This window comes from Mandrillus leucophaeus, unplaced genomic scaffold, assembly GCF_000951045.1.
Source record: "Mandrillus leucophaeus isolate KB7577 unplaced genomic scaffold, Mleu.le_1.0 Scaffold22, whole genome shotgun sequence".
NCBI classification, from domain to species: domain Eukaryota; kingdom Metazoa; phylum Chordata; class Mammalia; order Primates; family Cercopithecidae; genus Mandrillus; species Mandrillus leucophaeus.
Genome location: NW_012102254.1, coordinates 1,087,287 through 1,106,775, shown reverse-complemented (window position 1 = coordinate 1,106,775; position 19,489 = coordinate 1,087,287). Strand labels below are relative to the sequence as shown.

Here is a 19,489-nt window from a genome sequence, read left to right as displayed (position 1 = left end):
GTTAGCCTTGCATGGGCCCTGCTAGGGGCAACCTCGAGGTTCCCCTGGAGACTCCCCCACCCGCCCCAAATCAGAGTCCAGACAACACAGTGGGGGTTCACACTGGTTTATTGGGGGCCCTGCCGGGCCAAGAGCTCTTCAGTGCATAGGCAGATATGCATGTGGGGCAGTGCCAGGAACTGGGGTAGGCCTTAGGCAGGGGTCACTGGCAGGTGTTGTAGATCTGCACCTGCAAGTTGATGGCTTGAAGCACGCTGCGCATCCTGGCCTCCAGCCCGTCCAGCTGGGCTGCCTTACCCTCCAGTGCCCGCTCATTCTCCTCATAGGTGCCTTCCAGTTCTAGGAAGGGCAGGTGTCAGTTTAGAGGGGTCTCCTGCAGTCCTGTGTCTCTGGTGCCCACCTGCCCCATTTCTCACCCTGTAGCCGCTGCAGCTTGTCCTGAGCAGTCTGCAACAGGTCCCGAGCCTCATCCCGCAGTTGCTCTGCCCTTGCCTGTGCAGCTAGCACACCCTGGGCCTTGCGCTCAGCCAGGGCCTTCACCGTCTGGTACTGATCACCCAGAGGACCCCGTAGCAGCTGCAGATGTAGAGGGTTAGGTTAGAGTGGTAGCTCAGTGGAGGCCCATCTTCCACCCCTACCTTCTCTAGCTGGCTCTGCCTCAACCCACCTGCTCAGCCTCCTGGGCACGACCCTGGGCACTGCCTGCCGTTTCTTCTGCTGTAGAGGCTGCCAGACTATTTCCCGCCCGTTTCAACTTCAGAGCCTCCAGGAGAGCATCCAACTGCCGAGCCCTTTCACCTGCAGAGCTCAGTGCCTGCTCTGCACCTGCCATCCTCTCCTGTACCTGCCATGGGTGAGCCAAAGGTTACACAGATCTACGGTGCATGCCCATAACCTTATCCCACTGATGTCCTAGGAAGACCTCACCTGGTATAGGGTCTGCTCTGTGTCCTGTGTGTCAGCCACTGCCCCCCGGATGGCACCCTGGGCAACACCCTGTGCCCGCTGGGCCTCCTCCAGTGCTGCCTGTACTGTCTCTGCCTTCTGTTTCTCACCCTCAGCCCGGCTCCTGGGGAAAAGGGGGAATCAGAACCTGGAGGTATCAAAACCAGGTGTCAGGGGCCAGGGATGGGGTCAGACCTTGCCCGCCGTGCATCCTGCAATAACTGCTCGGCACGACGCACATCTCCTACAGTACGTGCCAGGATCGCGTCCACATCCGCCAGGCTCCGGACTCGCTCTGCAATTGCACCCGCCAGGTGCTGGATCTGCTCAGCTGAAGCTGGGATGGAGAGCTCTAGCACCCGTGTGGCCACCATCTCAATGCTATCAGGATCAGCCCCCTCCTCTATAGGGACACAGCAAGAGCTTAAGAACATAGATTCTTCAGCATGGGCATGAGGATATAGCTTTGGGGTGTGGACTCAGGACATGTACATGGGATAGGGGTTTGTTACCAGCCATAAGGATGTAATCACAAGGACAGGGACTATACAAGGGGCTCAGACTCAAGAACATGGACCTGGGACCACATATGGGCAAGGACTCAGGAGCCAGTCAAGGGATCATAAACACTAATCCAGTGTAGGCCCTAAGGCTCAAGTATGAACCAAGGGAGATACAGACACAGGGAGTTGCCAAAGGAACAACCACATGGCCTGGGACACATGGGAGGCTCACGGTTGAGGAAGTCCTTCACACTCTGGACAAGTTCTCGAAGTTCCTGGTTGGCCTGTTCCACTTGTCCCCTGGAAGCATTAGCCTTGTCCAGGGCTGCCTGGGCCCGCTGCTGTGCCTCGCTTGCCTGCCGACGAGTCTCAGCCACTCTGCTGAGGATGCTACCACCTTCTGCCAGTGCCCGCTGCAGCTCTGCCTGTGTGTGCCGGGCCCGGCCCAGTGCTAGGTCTGCTGTAGCCACTGCCCCATTGCAGCTGAGGCCCCCACAGCGGGGCTGCCCATCCTCATCTCGACAGCCGGCACCCCCACAAGGGCTTGTAGCACAGGGTGCATCCCCTGGTGCCCCACACACCTGCCAGGCACACAACAAGTCAGGGCCCTGTGGGAGGAACATCTACACCCACCTGTCCCACCCAACACTTGTACCTCACCAGCTCGTTTATGCCTGTCAGGCTCAGGGTGTGGGTATGGGCAGAGAGCTTTCGCAGGGCCCGCTGGTTGGCCATGTGTTTGCTGTTGAAGTCCTCATTCTGGGCATCCATCAGTGCTTCTGTCCGATGCCGAGCACTTGCCGAGTTGCTCACAGGGCTAGGTACTGCCAGGGCCGAGGTGTTGGCACAACGTTCTGCCTCTGCAGACTGGCTATGGGCATGCCGGATGCTGTCATAGGCACCTAAATTGGGCAAAGGCAGACAGTCAGCTGAAGACTGACCCTGGTCCACCTGCCTAGTTGGCTAACAACTCACCCAGGAAGTTTGAATGTTTGAGCAAGTCAAGATGCTGGTCCAGCTGCCGCAGTGTGAGATTAAGTGCAAGCCTGTCTCGCTCCAGACCACTTAGTGCATGGTTGGCATTGAAGTTCTCATCCTGCACATCTGTCAACTCTGCTTCCAGTTGAGTCAGGTGCTCAGTGGCCTCCCCAATTTCACGCCTGCGATGATGGAGAGGGGGCTGTTTAGACAGGCTTCAGTCCTGGTCCACTGGGCCTCTGCCCCATCCCACCATGTATTCTTAGGTCCTTCCGCACCGCAGCTCCTCTGTGGCCTCCACAAGCTGTGCAGTGGAGGCGGCTGAGGTGTTGCGGGCACCTACAATGCCCTGCACAATGCCCAGCTTCTCCTGCATATGCCAGAAGCTGCTCTCAAAGGCACCCAGCACACCCGTCTGCTGCAACTCCTGTGCCCGCTGCTCTAGGCGCCGTGTACGGGCAGCCAAGTCCTGCACCACTCGGTCCCAATCCCCGAAGCATGCATGGCAGGGATGGCAGGCAGGAAAGAATCCTGAGAAGCCACGGGCACACTGGTCACAGCGCACACCAGACACGCCTGGGCGGCAGCTGCAGTGACCTGTGGAGCGGTGACACTGAGGTGTATCTGTTCCATGAGGGTCACAGTCACAGGCTGCAAGAAAGAGCAGAGGACAGAGTTAGGGCCACTGTGGGGCATTCTGGGAAGCCCTCCATCCACCCTGGCCCTGCTGGCTCCCTCACCACGACACTGCAACCCAGGGTCTCCCCAGTGGAGCTCTTGGCACTCAGAACAAGTCCGCCCTCCAAAGCCGGCACGGCAGTAGCACTGCCCTGTGAACTGGGGTGGGAACAAGGCAGGGTCAGAGCCTCTATCAGAGGCTGAGCCCACAAGACAAGAAAGACACCTGACCCCATCTAACCAGGGATCTGCAGGAGGGTCCCATACCTCATTGCAGGTGGGGCCTCTGGCCTGTCTTGGGTGGCAGGCACAAGGATGGCAACCATGGCCACTGGTGAAGTTCCAGAAGTTGGGGGCACAGTGGTCACAACTAGGGCCCTGGACATTGGGGAGGCATGGGCACTGCCCACTGCTTCGATCACAGTGGCACTGGTCAGGAGACGGGCACTGCTGGGGATTTGTGCCCAGCAGGTTGCAGGTGCAGCCTGTGCCAACCGAGACGAGCACAGTAGTCAAGAGGAGGCCAAGAAGCAGAACCCCAACTCAGTCATGCCCTCCCATACTCATACTCACGGTGACAGCTCTGTCGGGTAGCCTGCCCGTGGAAGCCAGGCTTGCAGTGGGCACAGTGTGGACCCTCTGTGTGGTGTAAACAGCGCAGGCATTGCCCCGTGTGGGGGTCACAGGCATCAGGATCCATTAGGTCAATGTTCCCACTGCACTCACACAGTTGGCACCGGCCACCTGGCCTTGATGGGTCCCCAAAGTGCCCAGGGGCACAAGCTTCACATCGCAGCCCTGCCCACAGTCAAGAGGAAGCTATGATGGCTCAGTCCAGCCAACTCACCCTGATCCTACGCCTGCCCCCTATCCACTTACCCGTGTAGCCTGCCCGGCAGTGGCACACAATCTTCTGGGAATATTCATCCCGGTGGCAAGAAGTAGCAAAGTGCCGTTGGCTCCCAGGGCCTTCAGGACATGGACAGGGCCGGCACTGGCCCCCATATGGCAGTTGTGGGTCCCCGTGGAAACCAGCAATGCACCTGCAGGGAGGAGGAAGAAGAAATGTGTCATCCATGGGAAGCCTGTCCACCAACCAACCCACTCATAGCTACTCCAGGCTCACCTTTCACAGTGCTCACCCCCTGTGTGATCACGGCAGCCCAGGCAAGCGCCTGTGTGGGTGTCGCACTCATCTGCATGCCCATTGCAGACACATGGCCGGCAGCTAGGGAATCCCCACTGGCCACGCTGGCAGCGGTCACAGTGAAGCCCAAAGGCACCAGTTCGACAGGGACATTGCCCACTGGTCTTTTCACAGAGACTGCTGAGCGCCCCCTCGGGGCTGCACTGGCAGGCTAGGAGCAAGGCAGAGACAGAGCCAGGGGACGGGGTCGGAGGGGAGTGTGGGTTGGGGAGGGTCTCAGGGGAATGTGGGTAGTGGGAGTCTAGGTGGGAAGGTCAGGAAATGGAAGAGAACTGCAACTGACCCAGGTTGAGAGTAGAGGGTCCAAGACTTAGTTTGAGGAAAGAAGCAGCAGGTCCAGAAGAGGAAAGACAACAGTAATGGGAAGGAGAGAGAAGCATAGGAGGGAACAAGAGGTAGGAGAGTACCTTGACAGCCTGTGGGGCCAAAGCCATAGTAGCCAGGGGCACAGAGGTCACAGCGGCGCCCAACCACTCCAGGCTTGCACAGGCACTGACCGCCATGAGGGTTGCACTCAGAACTCAGTGAACCTTGAGGGTTGCACTGACATGCTGTGGGGAGGAGGGTTGGGCCAAGTCAGGCTGGGTCCCCACCTCTGCCCCATCAACCCACATCACAGACACTCACACAGGGCACCATTGTAGATGAGGGTGGACAGGCTGAGGAGGAGCGGCGCGCAGGCCTCAGAGGGAGAAGTCTTGCTGGGCACCAGACCCTCCTCATGGCATTGGTAGCGTTCAAAGGTGGCCCGGCGCTCCAGGGCAGCAGCATTACCCCCACTAAACATCTCTAGCACCAGGGCACGGGGCAGCAGCACCAGCTGAAGGGGTGAGCAAGGAAGATCGCAGTTCAGACCTGGGACCACATAGGCATTGCCTTAGCACTGCCACAAGCCTGCCCACCCTGGCACCACCATGGGCCTGCCTCTTCTGCCACAGATCCCTTCTATCCCACAAGTCCCACACCACAGGCTCTGCCATCTTGGTTGGTGTGGGGAAGAGGAGATTATTCACCGAGTCAATGAGCAGGCCGGGTCCAGAGTAGGGAGTCTCAGGCTGGGCACTTCCCCCTGTGCGTACCAGCTTCAGATGCAGCTTGTAGGAGATAGCAGGCTCAAGGCAGATAGGATTGGGAAACACCATGTACCTGGGGGCAAGTGGGGACAGGTGCAGTGGGTTATCTAGGGGCCCTGTACAAATCATCTGGGCCTCTCCCATCCTACTCCCAGCAACCAGACCATCAGCCAAAGCACAGACTACGGGTGGGTTGGGTTGGGCTGCGCTAGGCCAACAAACAGCTGGGCACCCCAACAAAGAATCTGCACAGAATAGTCCCGTAAAGGTGGCCCTCTAGAATCATACATCCACCTGTGCAGGGAAATACTCATAAAGCCTGGAAACCCCAGGAACTTGCCAATTCTCCTCAATAACCACTTCACACTTCCTCTGACCCCAATCTACAGCCCACAACAGCTGCTCCTCTTCATCAACACTACGTCACCCCCTCTCTCTGTCTCCAAGGCTTTCCTTTCCCATTGTGCTGCAAACTCATACTTGGGTTTTTTTATCCCATCCCAAAAATTGTTCTTCAATCCCTCATCTTTTTTCTTTTTCTTTTCTTATTTATTTATTTATTTACTTGAGATGCAGTCTCTCTTGCCCAGGATGGACGGAGTGCAGTGGCGCAACCTCGGCTCACTGCAGCCTTGACCTCCTAGGTTCAAGAGATCCTCCCACCTCAGCCTCCCAAGTAGCTGGAACCACAAGCACACAACACCATGCCTAGCTGATTTTATTTTTTGTAGAGACAAGGTCTCGCCATGTTCCCTAGGCTGGTCTTGAATTCCTGGGCTAAAGTGATCCTCCTGCCTCAGTGTCCCAAAGTGCTGGGATTACAGGCATGAGCGACTATGCCTGGTCTAGAGGAATTTTTTTTCTAAACACAAGTCACAGTTGGCAAAATGTCTATAATGGGCACAGCCAGGTTCAATATGTTATTCTTTTTCCTTCTGTTTGAATATTTACATGGTCAAAAACTAAAAGCAATAGGCTGAGTGCGGTGGCTCATGCCTATAATCCCAGCACTTTATGAGGCCAAGGCAGGTGGATCACAAGGTCAGGAGATCGAGACCATCCTGGCTAACACGGTGAAACTCTGTCTCTACTAAATATACAAAAAATTAGGTGGGCGTGGTGGTGGGCTCCTGTGGTCCCGGCTACTTGGGAGGCTGAGGCAGGAGAATGGTGTGAACCCGGGAGGTGGAGCTTGCAATGAGCCAAGATTACGCCACTGCACTCCAGCCTGGGTGACAGAGCAAGACTCGGTCTCAAAAACAAACAAACAAACAAATAAACAAAACATGAAACAATGAAACAGGGCTGGGCACGTGGCTCACACCTGTAATCCCAACACTTTGGGAGGCCGAGGCGGGCAGATCACAAGGTGAGGAGATTGAGGCCATTCTGACCAACATGGTGAAACCCCATCTCTACTAAAATACAAAAAATTAGCTGGGCGTGGTGGCGTGCGCCTGTAGTCCCAGCTACTTGGGATGCTGACGCATGAGAATTGCTTGAACCCGGAAGGTGGAGGTTGCAGTGAGCCGAGATTGCACCACTGCACTCCAGCCTGGTGACAGAGCAAGACTCCATCTCAAAAAAAAAAAAAAAGAAACATGAAACATGAAACAAATACTACCCAAAGTGTAATAAAACATTAATCAGACCAGGCACATCACTGCCTAGAGTGCTGTGATGCCACAGCCCCACCACTACCACTCTACCACCACCATTGTGAGTCCTCCTGATAGTGACACCAGGTGATTTCCCATTAATTCCTGCCTTGGCCTCTGGGCCTTAGACCCCTGAGAGAGCAGGCCTTGATCTGTCTGCTTCCTTTCTGTGAACAGAGCCATGCCCAACAGAGCCTGGCAACCAGCATTCTGGAGGTATTTGAAAGAAGGAACAGATGAATGAGCTGTGGGGTCTTCCAGGTGCCCTGCAGGGAGCTTAGGGCTGGCCCCACAACCCCCTGCCATTGTGAGTGCTACCACCAGTGCTCTCACCTGGTGTGTGGTTGCAGAGTCCCTTGGATGCGGTCATCCTTGGGCAGCACATGCCCACACAGGCTGTGAGCAGGCACAGGCCCTGGACGCTGCACAGTCAGTTCCAACTCTGCCCATTGCTCAGGGACCTGGGAAAACGGGATGATGGAGGAGATGCTTCTACATCCAGAGGTTCAGCTCCAGATTAGATAACAGTGTCTAACCTGGGGTTCTAAGCGCAGCAGCAGATCATAGTCCATGGCCTTCGGCACAGAGGCCACGAGGAACTCCAGGGCCTGACCTTCCCGTAGCCGCACAAAGCCTGAGCCAGTCCAGGATGGAGTTTCCCCAGGAGTAACCAGGCGCTCCACCACATCGAGCACCTGGGAGATAATGCAGCCAGGGATGGAGGCTCAGGTGAGGCTTTGCCTCTTCTGCCACAGCCAGCCCCAAGCCCCATTTCTCCTGCCAAAGCTAGATATCACTCCTATCCCCCAACAAGGTACTGCCCATAACCCTACCTCTCCAGTCATAGATGTGTCCACCCACATCCAGCCCTCTGCTTAGCGGGAGGCCCCACACCTGCCCTCGGGTGTCCTCAGCCTCCCAAGTTAGGTGGTCCAGGAAGGGCCGGAAGTAGCCAGGTTGCACCTGCTCACAGCGTCGCCCGACCATGTGCTGGCGGCAGTGGCATTGACCTGTGGCCTCATCACACCTGGAAGGAACTCTGTGGTTACTCAAAAAGGACCTCCTCTCCTGCTCAGGATCTTTCCCCATCCCTTCCCAGGCTCCCTTTACAACACTTACTGGGGATCCAAGGCACCACCCACGTCGCAGTCACAGGGGCGGCAGCCGAGTAGGTCGTGGCTCAGGCCCCAGTGGCCAGGCTGCGCGAAAGGAGTTGCTGGGGGCCAGAAACAGACCTCCAGACCCCCTCGCCACCCAGCAGGAAATCCCAACCACACATCTTAGCCTCAATCACTCCTCAGTGAAAACATGCCCCCCAGACCACTGGCCCATACCCTTGGCGTCCCAGACCTGAGGCTTCTCAGCCAGAACTGGATCCTAAGCTCTCAGCACCCATCCACTGGCATAGATATCACACCCCAGCCCTGTGCTCTAAGGACAAATCATGCCCCTAGAACTCCAGCCCCCTCCAATCGCACCAGGCAGCGGTCACATCCACGTCCAGTCACCAGACGTTTGCAATAACAGGATCCACTGTTGGGGTCACAAGGAGTACTCCCAGGCACTGTGCCCCGTGCATTACATTGACATCCTGCAGGGAAGAAGGACCATCAGCACTTTGGGGAACTGTGACAGTGCTCATGTTCAGCTGAGTCAGGAGTAAGAGGACAGGGGTTAAAGGTCAGCATAGAAGTTAGGGCAAGAGACACATACGCCGGCAGCCCAGAGGGTCACTGATGCTGAGCCCAAAAAAGCCATCACGGCATTGTTGGCAGCGAGTGCCCACCACATGTTCTTTGCAGCGACACTGGCCCGAGACCAGTCCCAGTGCAGGGTCATCATGGGAATCACAGCGACCGCCTTCTTGAGAACCCATGGGGTCACAATCACAGGCTGATGGCAAAAAGAGATACAAGGTCACTCACCCTATCTCAACTAGCTCATTACCAGTCCCCTCCTAAGCCTAAGGGATCCCACCCTGGATCCCTGGTCTAGCTCTATCCCAAGCCCCTAACCCCAATTCCCTGCAATCTAGACAGCAGTCCAGCTCTCTAATTCCTGCCCCAGGCTCAGCTTTCTCTCCCACTGCCCAATCCCAGCCTCACAGCGGCACACAGCTGGATCCCGCAGGTCTTTGGTTGGGTCACGGTAGAAGAAGGGCCGACAGAGCTCACAGTGGCGCCCAGCTGTGTTATGCTGACATCCATCACATACACCTCCACTCACATTGCCAGATGCCAGGTATACAGCCATGTCGAAGTGGCAGCTGTGGGTGTGCCCATGGCACTCACACTCTGGCAGGGGAGGAAGGGCAAGGCAAAAGCCACTTGAGGAATCAGGTCACAAGGGTAAGGAGTAGGCCACCTTAGATCCCTATCACAGGCCAGAATTTGTGGGTAGGGGCTCAGGGACTTCAAGGCTTCAGCATCATAATGGTTCCCTACCCAGAGCAGACTGTAGAGGAGTATTGAGGGGGTCCCAAGGGGCATCAAGGCCTGCATACTCTTTGGATACAGCCCGGGTTTTAGGGGCTTGACCAACCAGCTCTAGGTTCTACCCAGGGCACAGCCAGGCTGCAGTGCTGGAGCTATGGAGGCCAAGATCTCACTCACTCCTACAGGCATGACTATGGCCGTCCTCAGCCGGATGCCAGGGCAGGTCATGATAGAAATCCTGACACTGTTCGCAGTTGAGGCCACGTGTGTTGTGTTTGCAGATGCAAGCTCCGTGCACCTATGGAGGTTGGCAGGCAGGTTGTCAGCACTGCTCAGCCATGTCCGCCCCTGCCCCTAGCCCTATCCCAACCGTCTGAAGCCCCTCACCATGCCCTCAGCATGGGCTGGTGCCCCTGGGGCGGGTGCACACTCTGAGGCGTGTCCATAGCAGAAGCAGTTGCCACGTACAACCAGCTCATAGAGGGCATAGTAGTACTTCTCTCGGATCTCCCTCCGTGGGTCAAGTAGGTTGTCTCCCAATGTGTGTAGACGAGTCAGGTTCACTCGTAAGTTGGTGATCTTCAACAGGTCTGAGGTGGGGGCAACGGGGGCCAACTGAACAGGCAGGCCCCTGCTGCCCCCTGCCCACCTAGGGGCTCAGCTGCCAAGGTCACCTTGAAAGACCTCCTGTATACTGCCACCCGAGCTAAACTGGGCTTGGCACCTGCCCTAGGAAGCACCCAAAATAGTTACTGAGGCCCCAAATAGTCCCTAGCCGGACACGGACTGTGCCAGGCTCAAAGGGTGGAGCACTCACTCTGAATCCGTGAGCTGTAGGGGTCTGGGATAGGGATGGCAGGGTCCAACACACGATAGATGACCTGGAGAGGCAGGGAGTTCATAGTGACACTGAACCTTGCCTCAGGCCCATCATCCCCAGCTTCCGGCCCCCAGCCCAGATGCCAGTCCTCACCTCGCCTTCAGTGGATGGCTCAATCTCTGAGTAGCGGGACTCACAGACTACATCATCCCAGTGCCGTGGAGGGGCTAGTGGGACTCCCGGGAAGTCAGCCCCACAGTCATAGGAGAAATATCGGTACACATGCCAGGTGCGGCCAAAGTCTGCTGAGCGTTCCACCAGCATGGCAGCAGGGCGAAATGTCTGGGTAGAGGGGCATAGCTGATCAGCAGGCACCAGGACCCAAGCCCAATCTAGGACTATCAAGAGCCTTGCTCAGCCCAAGACTGCCCTCAAACAGCTCACAGAGAGTGGGGGTAACTGGTGGAAGCCAGATAATGACCAGCAAGGGTGGCCACCTCTAATGGGGAGACTCAGGGTTCATGGGGCTCAAGGAGACAGCACCTGACCCAGCCTGGGATTGGAAAGGCAGAAGATCATGTGCAAAGGCCTGGAGGCAAATGGAAGGTGTGAAGGGATGAAGGAGCCTCCTGCATCCACACTCAAGGAGGCTGGGTTAAGGAGCTGAGACTCTGTCCAGGGGCAATGGAGAGCCAAGCAGGGTGGTTCGGGCAGGCTCCCAGATATGCAGGCACCTTGAAGGTCATAATGAGGTGTGTGAAATGAAACTCAGCCTCCAGGTCCAGTTGGATGGTGACTGCAGGGATACCTGGGACAGGAGTCTAAAGTCAAGGACTCAAAGTTACTGGTGGGCAGCCTGCTCACTTTTGCCCCACCCATGGCCTCACCATTCTCTGACTGCCACCAGGCTGCCCGCCGCTGTGGTGCAAAGCTAGTGACTACATTCTGGATGCGATGGCTGTGTGGGTTGTCTCTAGCAGAGAAGGGGCGCCGGGAGTCGCAAAGGAAGCACTTCTTTTCATCCTGGGTTGGATGGGAGTTAGAATCAGTGCCTCAGGCAGTGCCAGCCCCACCCTGACTCAGCCTCTCACCCTGTCCCCAGCCACACCTGCAAGTGACTGACGATGCAGTAGGGCTGGGGACCATTCAGGCCACAGGTGGATGAGGCAGTCAGTCTGTCAGCTCGGCCCACCAGCAGGTCGCCTGTGGCAGGGTAGCAGCTTCCCCTCGAACAGCCAGGCACATCCGGGGCAGGGGCCTGTGCCAGTGTGGCAGCCAGCACTGGGGACAGTAGTTCAGCCAGTTCTGCTGAGTTCCTATCCGGTGGCCGCACCTCATGTGCCCTAAGGGCAACTACCAGGACCTACCATCACATTCCACAACCCCCAGTCCCCACCAGGTCCTCTTACCGCTTAGCAGTAGGCCGAGTCGAAGTTCCCAGGGCAGAGGCTGTCCCCTCCCTCCTTCCCTTGAGGTCAGCTCCATCCTGAAGAGGAGAACAAGGGATAAGGGGAGGTGAACGGTCTCGGGCCCGAGCCCTCCTCCTTCCTTTGGGGTTCCGTGTCAACTCTGCCTGTGGGTCTTTGGCCCGTTTCTCTCCAGGCCCTCTGTCAGTCCCCAGGTCTGTCCAGCAGTCCCCCCAACAGCTTAGAGTCTTCGCGACTTTGAGCAAAGTTGGGAATCGCGGCAGGAAGGAAAGGCCGGAGCGGACTCTGGGCAGGAGCGCAACACCGGGCGGAGAGCGCCCCCACCCCAACCCTACTCCTGCCCCCCGGAAACTGCCTTCGCCCCAGGAACCAGACACAGATCACTTCACCCACAAATATTTATTGTGCTCCCAATCCCACACCTATACGAGGGCCAGGGGAAGGTAAGAGATTTGGTGCTTTAAACTATCATTGGAAGGGGGCTCACGAAGTTGGGTGCATGGCAGAAGCAAATGAGAGAGATCTGATCTTCGGGTATCCAACTCTGGACCAAGGAGCCTATAGCCTTTTCCCCTCAGCGTCATGGGCGCCGTGGAAATTACCATCAACTCAGCCGCTTGATCCCAAGGCTCCAGCATCAACAGAGAGGCTGGAGGGCACAAGCAGGAGTACCAAATTCCCCTCTTCAGGGCTGTGGAGGACTCTCGGGTAGTCTTAGGGACGGGACAGGATGGGGCTGGGGAAGAGATGGCGAAAGTGCATACCCAGCCCGAAGCACAGCTCCAGGGGGGTCACTGCCTCCCCCACTAGTCACTACGGTAAGCAGGCACGAGAAGTGCTGCCTGTTTCCCAGTATGGAAATAGGCTCTGGGTGGCGGACCCTGGACCAGAGCTACGGCGAGCGACTCCGGATCTTGTGGCTATTTGTCCGCTCCAGACTTTTTGGCCTGCCGGGATCGCTAGAGCCCGGGATTGGAATGTGCGCGGCGGCGTAACGGGGGGAGAGGAGGAGGAAAGTGGGTGGGAAACATGGGGCGCGCCCCACCCAGGGCCCTGGGAACGGGAAGTTGGGGGAACCGTGGGGTCCGCCGGTCGTTAGGGCTGGGTCTGGCCTGCCGCCTCCGCAGTCATGGCAGGGAGTGCCCTGATCTGCCATCCAGGGAAGAAAGCTGGTGGGAGTTCCTCAGGGGAATCTCCCCACTTCACAAAGGCGCATGGGGGCGGCGGGGGTGGGGGTCAGTCAATCCGTTGGACTTTAAGCGTCGCTGGGAGTTATTCTGGATATCCGAAGTAGAGGTCTCCAGGCACCCTGAGGATCATGTAGTCAACCTGGGGGATCAGGGATACTAGAGATTACTGAGAATTCTAAATTTTTAATTATTTATTTATTTATTTTTTGAGACGTAGTGTCGCTCTGTCGCCCAGGCTAGAGTGTAGTGGTGAGATCTCGGCTCACACAACCTCCGCCTCCCAGGTTCAAGCGATTCTCCTGCCTTAGCTTCCCAAGTAGCTAGGATTACAGGCGCCCACCACCACACCCAGCTAATGTTTGTATTTTTAGTAGACATGGGGTTTCACCATGTTGGCTAGGCTGGTCTTGAACTACTGACGTCAGGTGATCCTACTTCCTCTGCCTCTGAAAGCTCTGGGATTACAGGCATAAGCCAGTAAATAGCGCCAGGCCCTGTTTATTTATTTTGAGTGGAGAATGCCAGCACTGTAGTCTCACAATTTTAGATCACTCAGAGATAAAGGTGTATCAGGGTCTGGGACACTAGATAGCCTCAGGGAGTTACATGATCTGTCTGCTTTCTCAAGGTCAGAAGGCCGTGGGGCCACATGGGGGGTCACTCAGGGTCAGTGGGCACTCAGGATCTTTGGTCTCCCAAGGCCAGGAGATTCCTGGATCACTTTGAGTTGCCCAGGTGATCCCACAGTCCTTCTTGCTGGCTTCCATAGACAGTAATCAGCAGATGGTGTACTTACTGGTGGCAAAGCACATCATGTGCCCAAGCAGCTCAGCTGCCTGCTGCTCCAGGGCCTGCAGGGTGGCTGCCTTCTTGCCCAGTGCCTGTGCATTCTGTGTCAGGTGGCACTCCAACCCTGGGGTCAGGTCATCTGAGCCAGGCTCTGACCCCTGGCTCTAACCTCTGATCCTGGCCCCAGTCTCTATCACAACCCTGACCCTGACCCAGCCCTAACATTAAATAAACTCTGAACCTAATCAACACTTGATCCCTGGTCTAAACCTTGACCCCAGCCCTGATCCCTACATAAGTCAAGACCTGATCTGGACCCAGCCTTAACCCTTCCACAACATCCCTGTTCTGGCCCTGACCTTTCCATCTGACCCTAAACCCTTCCCCGTGCCTGCCCTACTGCAGGCCAGCCATGCACCATGCAGGCAGCTGAAGCTGCTTTACGCCTTCTTCAGAAGCTCCTGGGCCTCAGCTCAAGCCTGCTGCACCCATTCTTTTGCATCCTGCACAGTGGCTACCAGGCCATATGTGTCCTCCTGCAGCTCACCACAGGCAAAAGGGCCAACTGCAACTCCTAGGGCAGGGCTGGACCTGAAACCCCACCTCACCCAGAATGTATTGCCCCAAATATATTACTGCCTAAGGTTCCTGGAGGAAAGGAGAATTTAGAACTGAGATCCCGCCTCAGTCCAGTGTAGCCCAGCCCCAGCCCAAATCCCACTTTCCACTGTTCCAGAGGGGGTCCCTGAGACCCCAGTGCCCACTCTTCTCCATTTCATCTTGCCCAGGCCCTCAGCCCTGCCTATGACTCATGCTGCCCATTCTTCTGCCTCCTGGGCCTGCTGCTGACTCAGGACAAAACATGCCCTGAACACCTTAGCTACACTGGACAGACGCCCTGGGACTGGGGTACCTCAACTGCCAGTGCCATCTGGGCCAGGCACCCTGCCACCTGGGGCAAAGGTTAGGGGGTCACAGAGAGGACACAGTAGCAACTAGGCTGAGTATTATCATGGTCAGGGTACTTGGTAGCACTGTGGTATCATAGTGAGTCAAGGATCTCAGAGAGAATGGAAATCACAGCAGTCATTGAACAAGGGATGTAAAGGAGCTGAGGGTACAAGTGGGGGTATCACCTCCTGTACAGTGGCCTCCAGGCCTTCAAGTGCCAACTTCACTTCCTGTAGCTCTTGCTCTGTGGCCCTGCATGAGTTCCGTTCCCCCCTCAGCCAGCACCCCCTAAACATCCAGTGCTTGATGCTGGGCCCAGGCCATACCCTCCTTGAAGAACACAGGTGTTCAGTTAGGCATCCCTTTTCTGCCCAACCTCTGACTTCCACCTCCAGCCTCCTGGCTCTTCACCTGGTTCATTCTGCCTGATGGAGGATGCCTTCAGCTTCGGGCAGCTTCTGGCTCATGGCATCCAGTACAGGGAAAGCACCCTGGATGTGACCCAGCAGAAGAGCAATGCCTACTGCCCCCACCCTGGGGAAGGGGCACTGACAGACCACACCATAACACCAGCTCCACACTTGTGGTGTCCACACCTTTGTCTGTGGGGAAAAGAGTAGGGATCTTAGACCTGAACCCTGAACTCTGACCCAACGAACCCTAACCCTAATCTCTCATTGATCCTGCCTCAGACACAACTATCCAGTGGTGTGCTGGAGGCTTACAAGAGCCAATTGTTGGCCGGGCGCAGTGGCTCACACCTGTAATCCCAGCACTTTGGGAGGCTGAGGCGGGCAGATTGCCTGAGCTCAGGAGTTTGAGACCAGCCTGAGCAACACGGTGAAAACCCATCTCTACTAAAATACAAAAAATTAGCCAGGCGTGGTGGCATGTGCCTGTAGGCCTAGCTACTCAGGAGGCTGAGGAAGGAGAATTGCTTGAACCTGGGAGGCAGAGCCCGCAGTGAGCCAAGATCACACCACTGCACTCTAGCCTGGGCAACAGAGCAAGACTCTGTCTCTAAAAAAATAAGAAATAAAATAATAATAAAAAAGGGTAATCCCAGCACTTTGGGAGGCCAAGGCAGGCAGATTACAAGGTCAGGAGTTTGAGACCAACCTGGCCAGTATAGTGAAACCTCATCTCTACTAAAAATACAAAAATTAGCTGGGTGTGGTGGCGAGCACCTGTAATCCCAGCTACTCAGGAGGCTGAGGCAGGAGAATCGCTTGAACCCAGGAGGTGGAGGTTGCAGTGAGCTGAGATTGTGTCACTGCACTCCAGCCTGGGCAACAAGAGTGAGACTCTCTCTCAAAAAATAATAATAATAATAATAAATAATAAGATAAAATTTAAAAAGCCAATTGTTAAATTTTCAGGAATTTTGCAAATAAGTTGTCAAATGGTATGGTAGACTGAAATCAATCATGATAGCATTACTTACATCATGGATATTGATAAATGCTACAAATTCAGTTTCCCCTGACTCACAGCCAGTTGTTAAAAATTTACCCACACACGAGTGTTCTCACTTGACCCCCGTCAGCCCTGATGAATATTCCTCATTCTGGAAGGAGTATCATGATAGTGTCCTGGATACCCTATTAACCCTGCCCTTGGCTGTGAACAGACATGCAACAAGCAGATATGTACCCATGAGGAAGCGCTGCATGATCTGCACGGCTGCTTGCATATGGGTCATGGTAGTCATGCCCCAAGGTCTCCTTTCCCAACGCCATGTCTCCCAGGCCTGGATACCTGTGGAGCTTACTATGGCCTGGATTTGCTGCAGCTGGTGGGCGTGGGTCAGATGTGGAGTATGTCTCCTACAACCCCACGTCCAAGCCATGGTTTCCTGTGACTCCCCCATGGCTCCCACCCACAGTCCCCCTGGCTCTGTACCTGTTGCTGATGCTGCTCCAAGGCTGTGACTGTATGTCCAAGCTATGGGAGGAGTTGTGGAATGCCAAGACCAGCTCGGTGGGGGAGACCCTAACCCAGTGGCGCTAGAGAAATTAAAGACACACACACAGAAATATAGACGTGTGAAGTGGGGAATCAGGGGGTCTCACAGCCTCCAGAGCTGAGAGCCCCGAACAGAGATTTACCCACATATTTATTAAAGGCAAACCAGTCATTAGCATTGTTTCTATAGATATTAAATTAACTAAAAGTATCCCTTATGGGAAGCAAAGGGATGGGCCAAATTAATTGCAGCAGGAACATGCCCTTAAGACACAGATCACTCATGCTTTTGTTTGTGGCTTAAGAATGCCTTTAGGCCGGGCGCGGTGGCTCAAGCCTGTAATCCCAGCACTTTGGGAGGCCGAGGCGGGTGGATCACGAGGTCAGGAGATCGAGACCATCCTGGCTAACACGGTGAAACCCTGTCTCTACTAAAAATACAAAAAACTAGCCGGGCGTGATGGCGGGCGCCTGTAGTCCCAGCTACTCGGAGGCTGAGGCGGGAGAATGGCGTGAACCCGGGAGGCGGAGCTTGCAGTGAGCCGAGATCGCGCCACTGCACTCCAGCCTGGGTGACAGAGTGAGACTCCGTCTAAAAAAAAAAAAAAAAAAAAAATGCCTTTAAGCGGTTTTCCACCCTGGGCGGGCCAGGTGTTCCTTGCCCTCATTCCGTAAACCCATAACCTTCCAGCTTGGGCGTTAGGGCCATTAAGAACGTGTTTTAAGTGCTGCAGAGATTTTGTTTATGGCCAGTTTTGGGGCCAGTTTATGGCCAGATTTCAGGGGGCTTGCTCCCAATAGTGGAAGGCAGCAAGAGCCCACTGAGCAGTGGGCAGGGTCCCAGGTTGGAGGGAGCAGCCTGTGCCTGCTTCAATACCTGATCTAGGACCTGCAGGTGTCCGCCCTGGCCCCTAACACCCCAACCAGGCATCCCCTAGCATAGGGTGGCCACCTCTTGGGCCACAGCTTCCAGCTGCGGCAGGAGCAGAGCCAGGAATTGGTCTCAGAAGGTGAAGCAGGTGGGACAGGAGGTGTAGTGTGGGAAGGCACCTCTGGAGCCATGAGCACATGCCTGGCACCTCAGCCCTAAGATGCCCTCTCTGCAGAAGCAGGTGCCCATGTGTGAGTCACAGCTCACACATCTTGGGCAAGATGGAGCCCTGTGGGTCACAGGCACAGACTGCAGAGGAGAGATAGGGTCAGGGTGTTGCAGGAAGTCAGGGACCCCGAAGGGAGGGACTGGCTGAAGCTGCAGCAGAAGAACATACATTGTGAAGATTTCATGGACATTTATTTGTTCTGCAAATTAATACTTTTATAATTTCTTATGCCTGTATTTACTGCAATCTCTGAACATAAATTGTGAAGATTTCTTAGACACTTATCACTTCTCCAATCAATACCCTTGTGATTTCCTATGCCTGTCTTTACTTTAATCTCTTAATCCCATCATCATCTTCGTAAACTGAGGAGGATATATGTCGCCTCAGGACCCTGTGATGATTGCATTAACTGCAAAAATTGTTTGTAGAGCATGTGTGTTTGAACAATATGAAATATGGGCATCTTAAGAAAAGAACAGAATAACAGCAATGTTCAAGGAACAAGAGAGATGAGACTTCTGGCCACCGGTGAGCCAGAGGGAAGAGCCATATTTATCTTCTTTCAAAGGCAAATAGGAGAAATATCGCTGAATTCTTTTTCTCAGCAAGGAACATCCCTGAGAAAAGAATGTGCCCTGAGGGTAGGTCTATGAACGGCCCCCTGAGGGTGGCCGCCTTTTAAGGTAGAAGCTGGAGGTATGAAATAAGCCCTGGTCTCCTGTAGCGCTCCCAGGCTAATTAGGATGAGGAAAATTCCCACCTAATAAATTTTGTCAGACAGGTTGTCTGCTCTCAAACCCTGTCTCCTGATAAGATGTTATCAATGACAATGCGTGCCCAAAACTTCATTAGCAATTTTAATTTCGCCCCATCCTGTGGTCCTATGATCTTGCCCCGCCTCCACTTGCTTTGTGATATTTTATTACCTTGTGAAGTATGTGATCTCTGTGACCCACACCCTATTCGTGCACTCCCTCCCCTTTTGAAAATCGCTAATAAAAGCTTGCTGGTTTTACCGCTCCGGGAACATCACGGATCCTGCCGACATGTGATGTCTCCCCTGGACACCCAACTTTAAATTTCTCTCTCTTGTACTCTTTCCTTTTATTTCCCAAACCAGCTGAGATGCCTAGAAAATAGAAAAGAACCCGCGTTAACCATCGGGAGTGGGTTCTCCCGATATCAGGGTAGAGAGCAGATAACACTAGTTCTAGCCTTACCTTCGAGAGACCTGAAGGATGGGCCAGGTGCAGTTACTCACACCGGTAACCCCACCACTTTGGGAGGCTGAGGCAGGAGGATCACAGGAGTTTGAGACCAGTCTGAGCAACATAGGGAGATCCTGCCTCTACAAAAAAAATTTGAAAATTAGCCAGGTGTGGCGGCGCCTGCTGTAGTCTTAGCTACTCAGTGGGATGAGATAGGAGGATCACTTGAGCCTGGGAGGTCGAGGCTGTAGTGAGCTAAGATCATGCCACTGCCCTCCAGCCCAGGTGACAGGAGATCCTATTTCTTTTTCTTTTTTCTTTTCTTGTTCTTCTTTTTTTTTTTTTTTTTTGAGACAGAGTCTCTCTCTGTAAGCGATCTTGGCTCACTGCAACCTTCGTTTCTCAGGTTCAAGTGATTCTCCTGCCTCAGCCTCCTGAGCAGCTGGGACTACAGGCACCAGCCACCACACCTGGCTAATTTATTTTTTTATTTATTTATTATTTTTTTTTTTTTAGTAGAGACGGGGTTTCACCATATTGGCTAGGCTGGTCTTGAACT

At 54.9% G+C, this 19,489-nt stretch overlaps 1 protein-coding gene across 1 annotated transcript; it reads right to left on the bottom strand.

Annotated features, from left to right (window-relative positions):
* Positions 1 to 90: 90 nt before the first annotated feature.
* On the bottom strand, positions 91 to 11,973 carry LAMB2 (laminin, beta 2 (laminin S)). Its single transcript, XM_011980937.1, has 33 exons — positions 11,871 to 11,973; positions 11,707 to 11,783; positions 11,406 to 11,578; positions 11,185 to 11,320; positions 11,032 to 11,105; positions 10,451 to 10,639; positions 10,295 to 10,358; positions 9,865 to 10,067; positions 9,655 to 9,775; positions 9,148 to 9,336; positions 8,756 to 8,935; positions 8,521 to 8,633; positions 8,162 to 8,241; positions 7,937 to 8,069; positions 7,579 to 7,737; positions 7,376 to 7,503; positions 5,325 to 5,457; positions 4,939 to 5,131; positions 4,719 to 4,862; positions 4,231 to 4,462; positions 3,984 to 4,147; positions 3,678 to 3,902; positions 3,372 to 3,589; positions 3,167 to 3,263; positions 2,705 to 3,077; positions 2,424 to 2,608; positions 2,109 to 2,350; positions 1,681 to 2,029; positions 1,141 to 1,348; positions 928 to 1,069; positions 668 to 844; positions 417 to 576; positions 91 to 339 (listed from the first exon to the last, which is right to left on the bottom strand). The coding sequence occupies exons 2-33, from the start codon at positions 11,780 to 11,782 to the stop codon at positions 203 to 205; spliced, it is 5,397 nt and encodes a 1,798-aa protein (XP_011836327.1). The 5' UTR covers position 11,783; positions 11,871 to 11,973; the 3' UTR covers positions 91 to 202.
* Positions 11,974 to 19,489: the final 7,516 nt, after the last annotated feature.

Coding starts and splice junctions, on each gene's coding strand:
- LAMB2 (XM_011980937.1), bottom strand. CDS start 11,782: ATGGAGCTGACCTCAAGGGAAGGAGGGAGGGGACAGCCTCTGCCCTGG. Junction 8,070..8,161: donor GGTGGTGCCTTGGATCCCCA/GTAAGTGTTGTA, acceptor AGTTCCTTCCAG/GTGTGATGAGGCCACAGGTC. Junction 577..667: donor GTGCCCAGGAGGCTGAGCAG/GTGGGTTGAGGC, acceptor CTACATCTGCAG/CTGCTACGGGGTCCTCTGGG.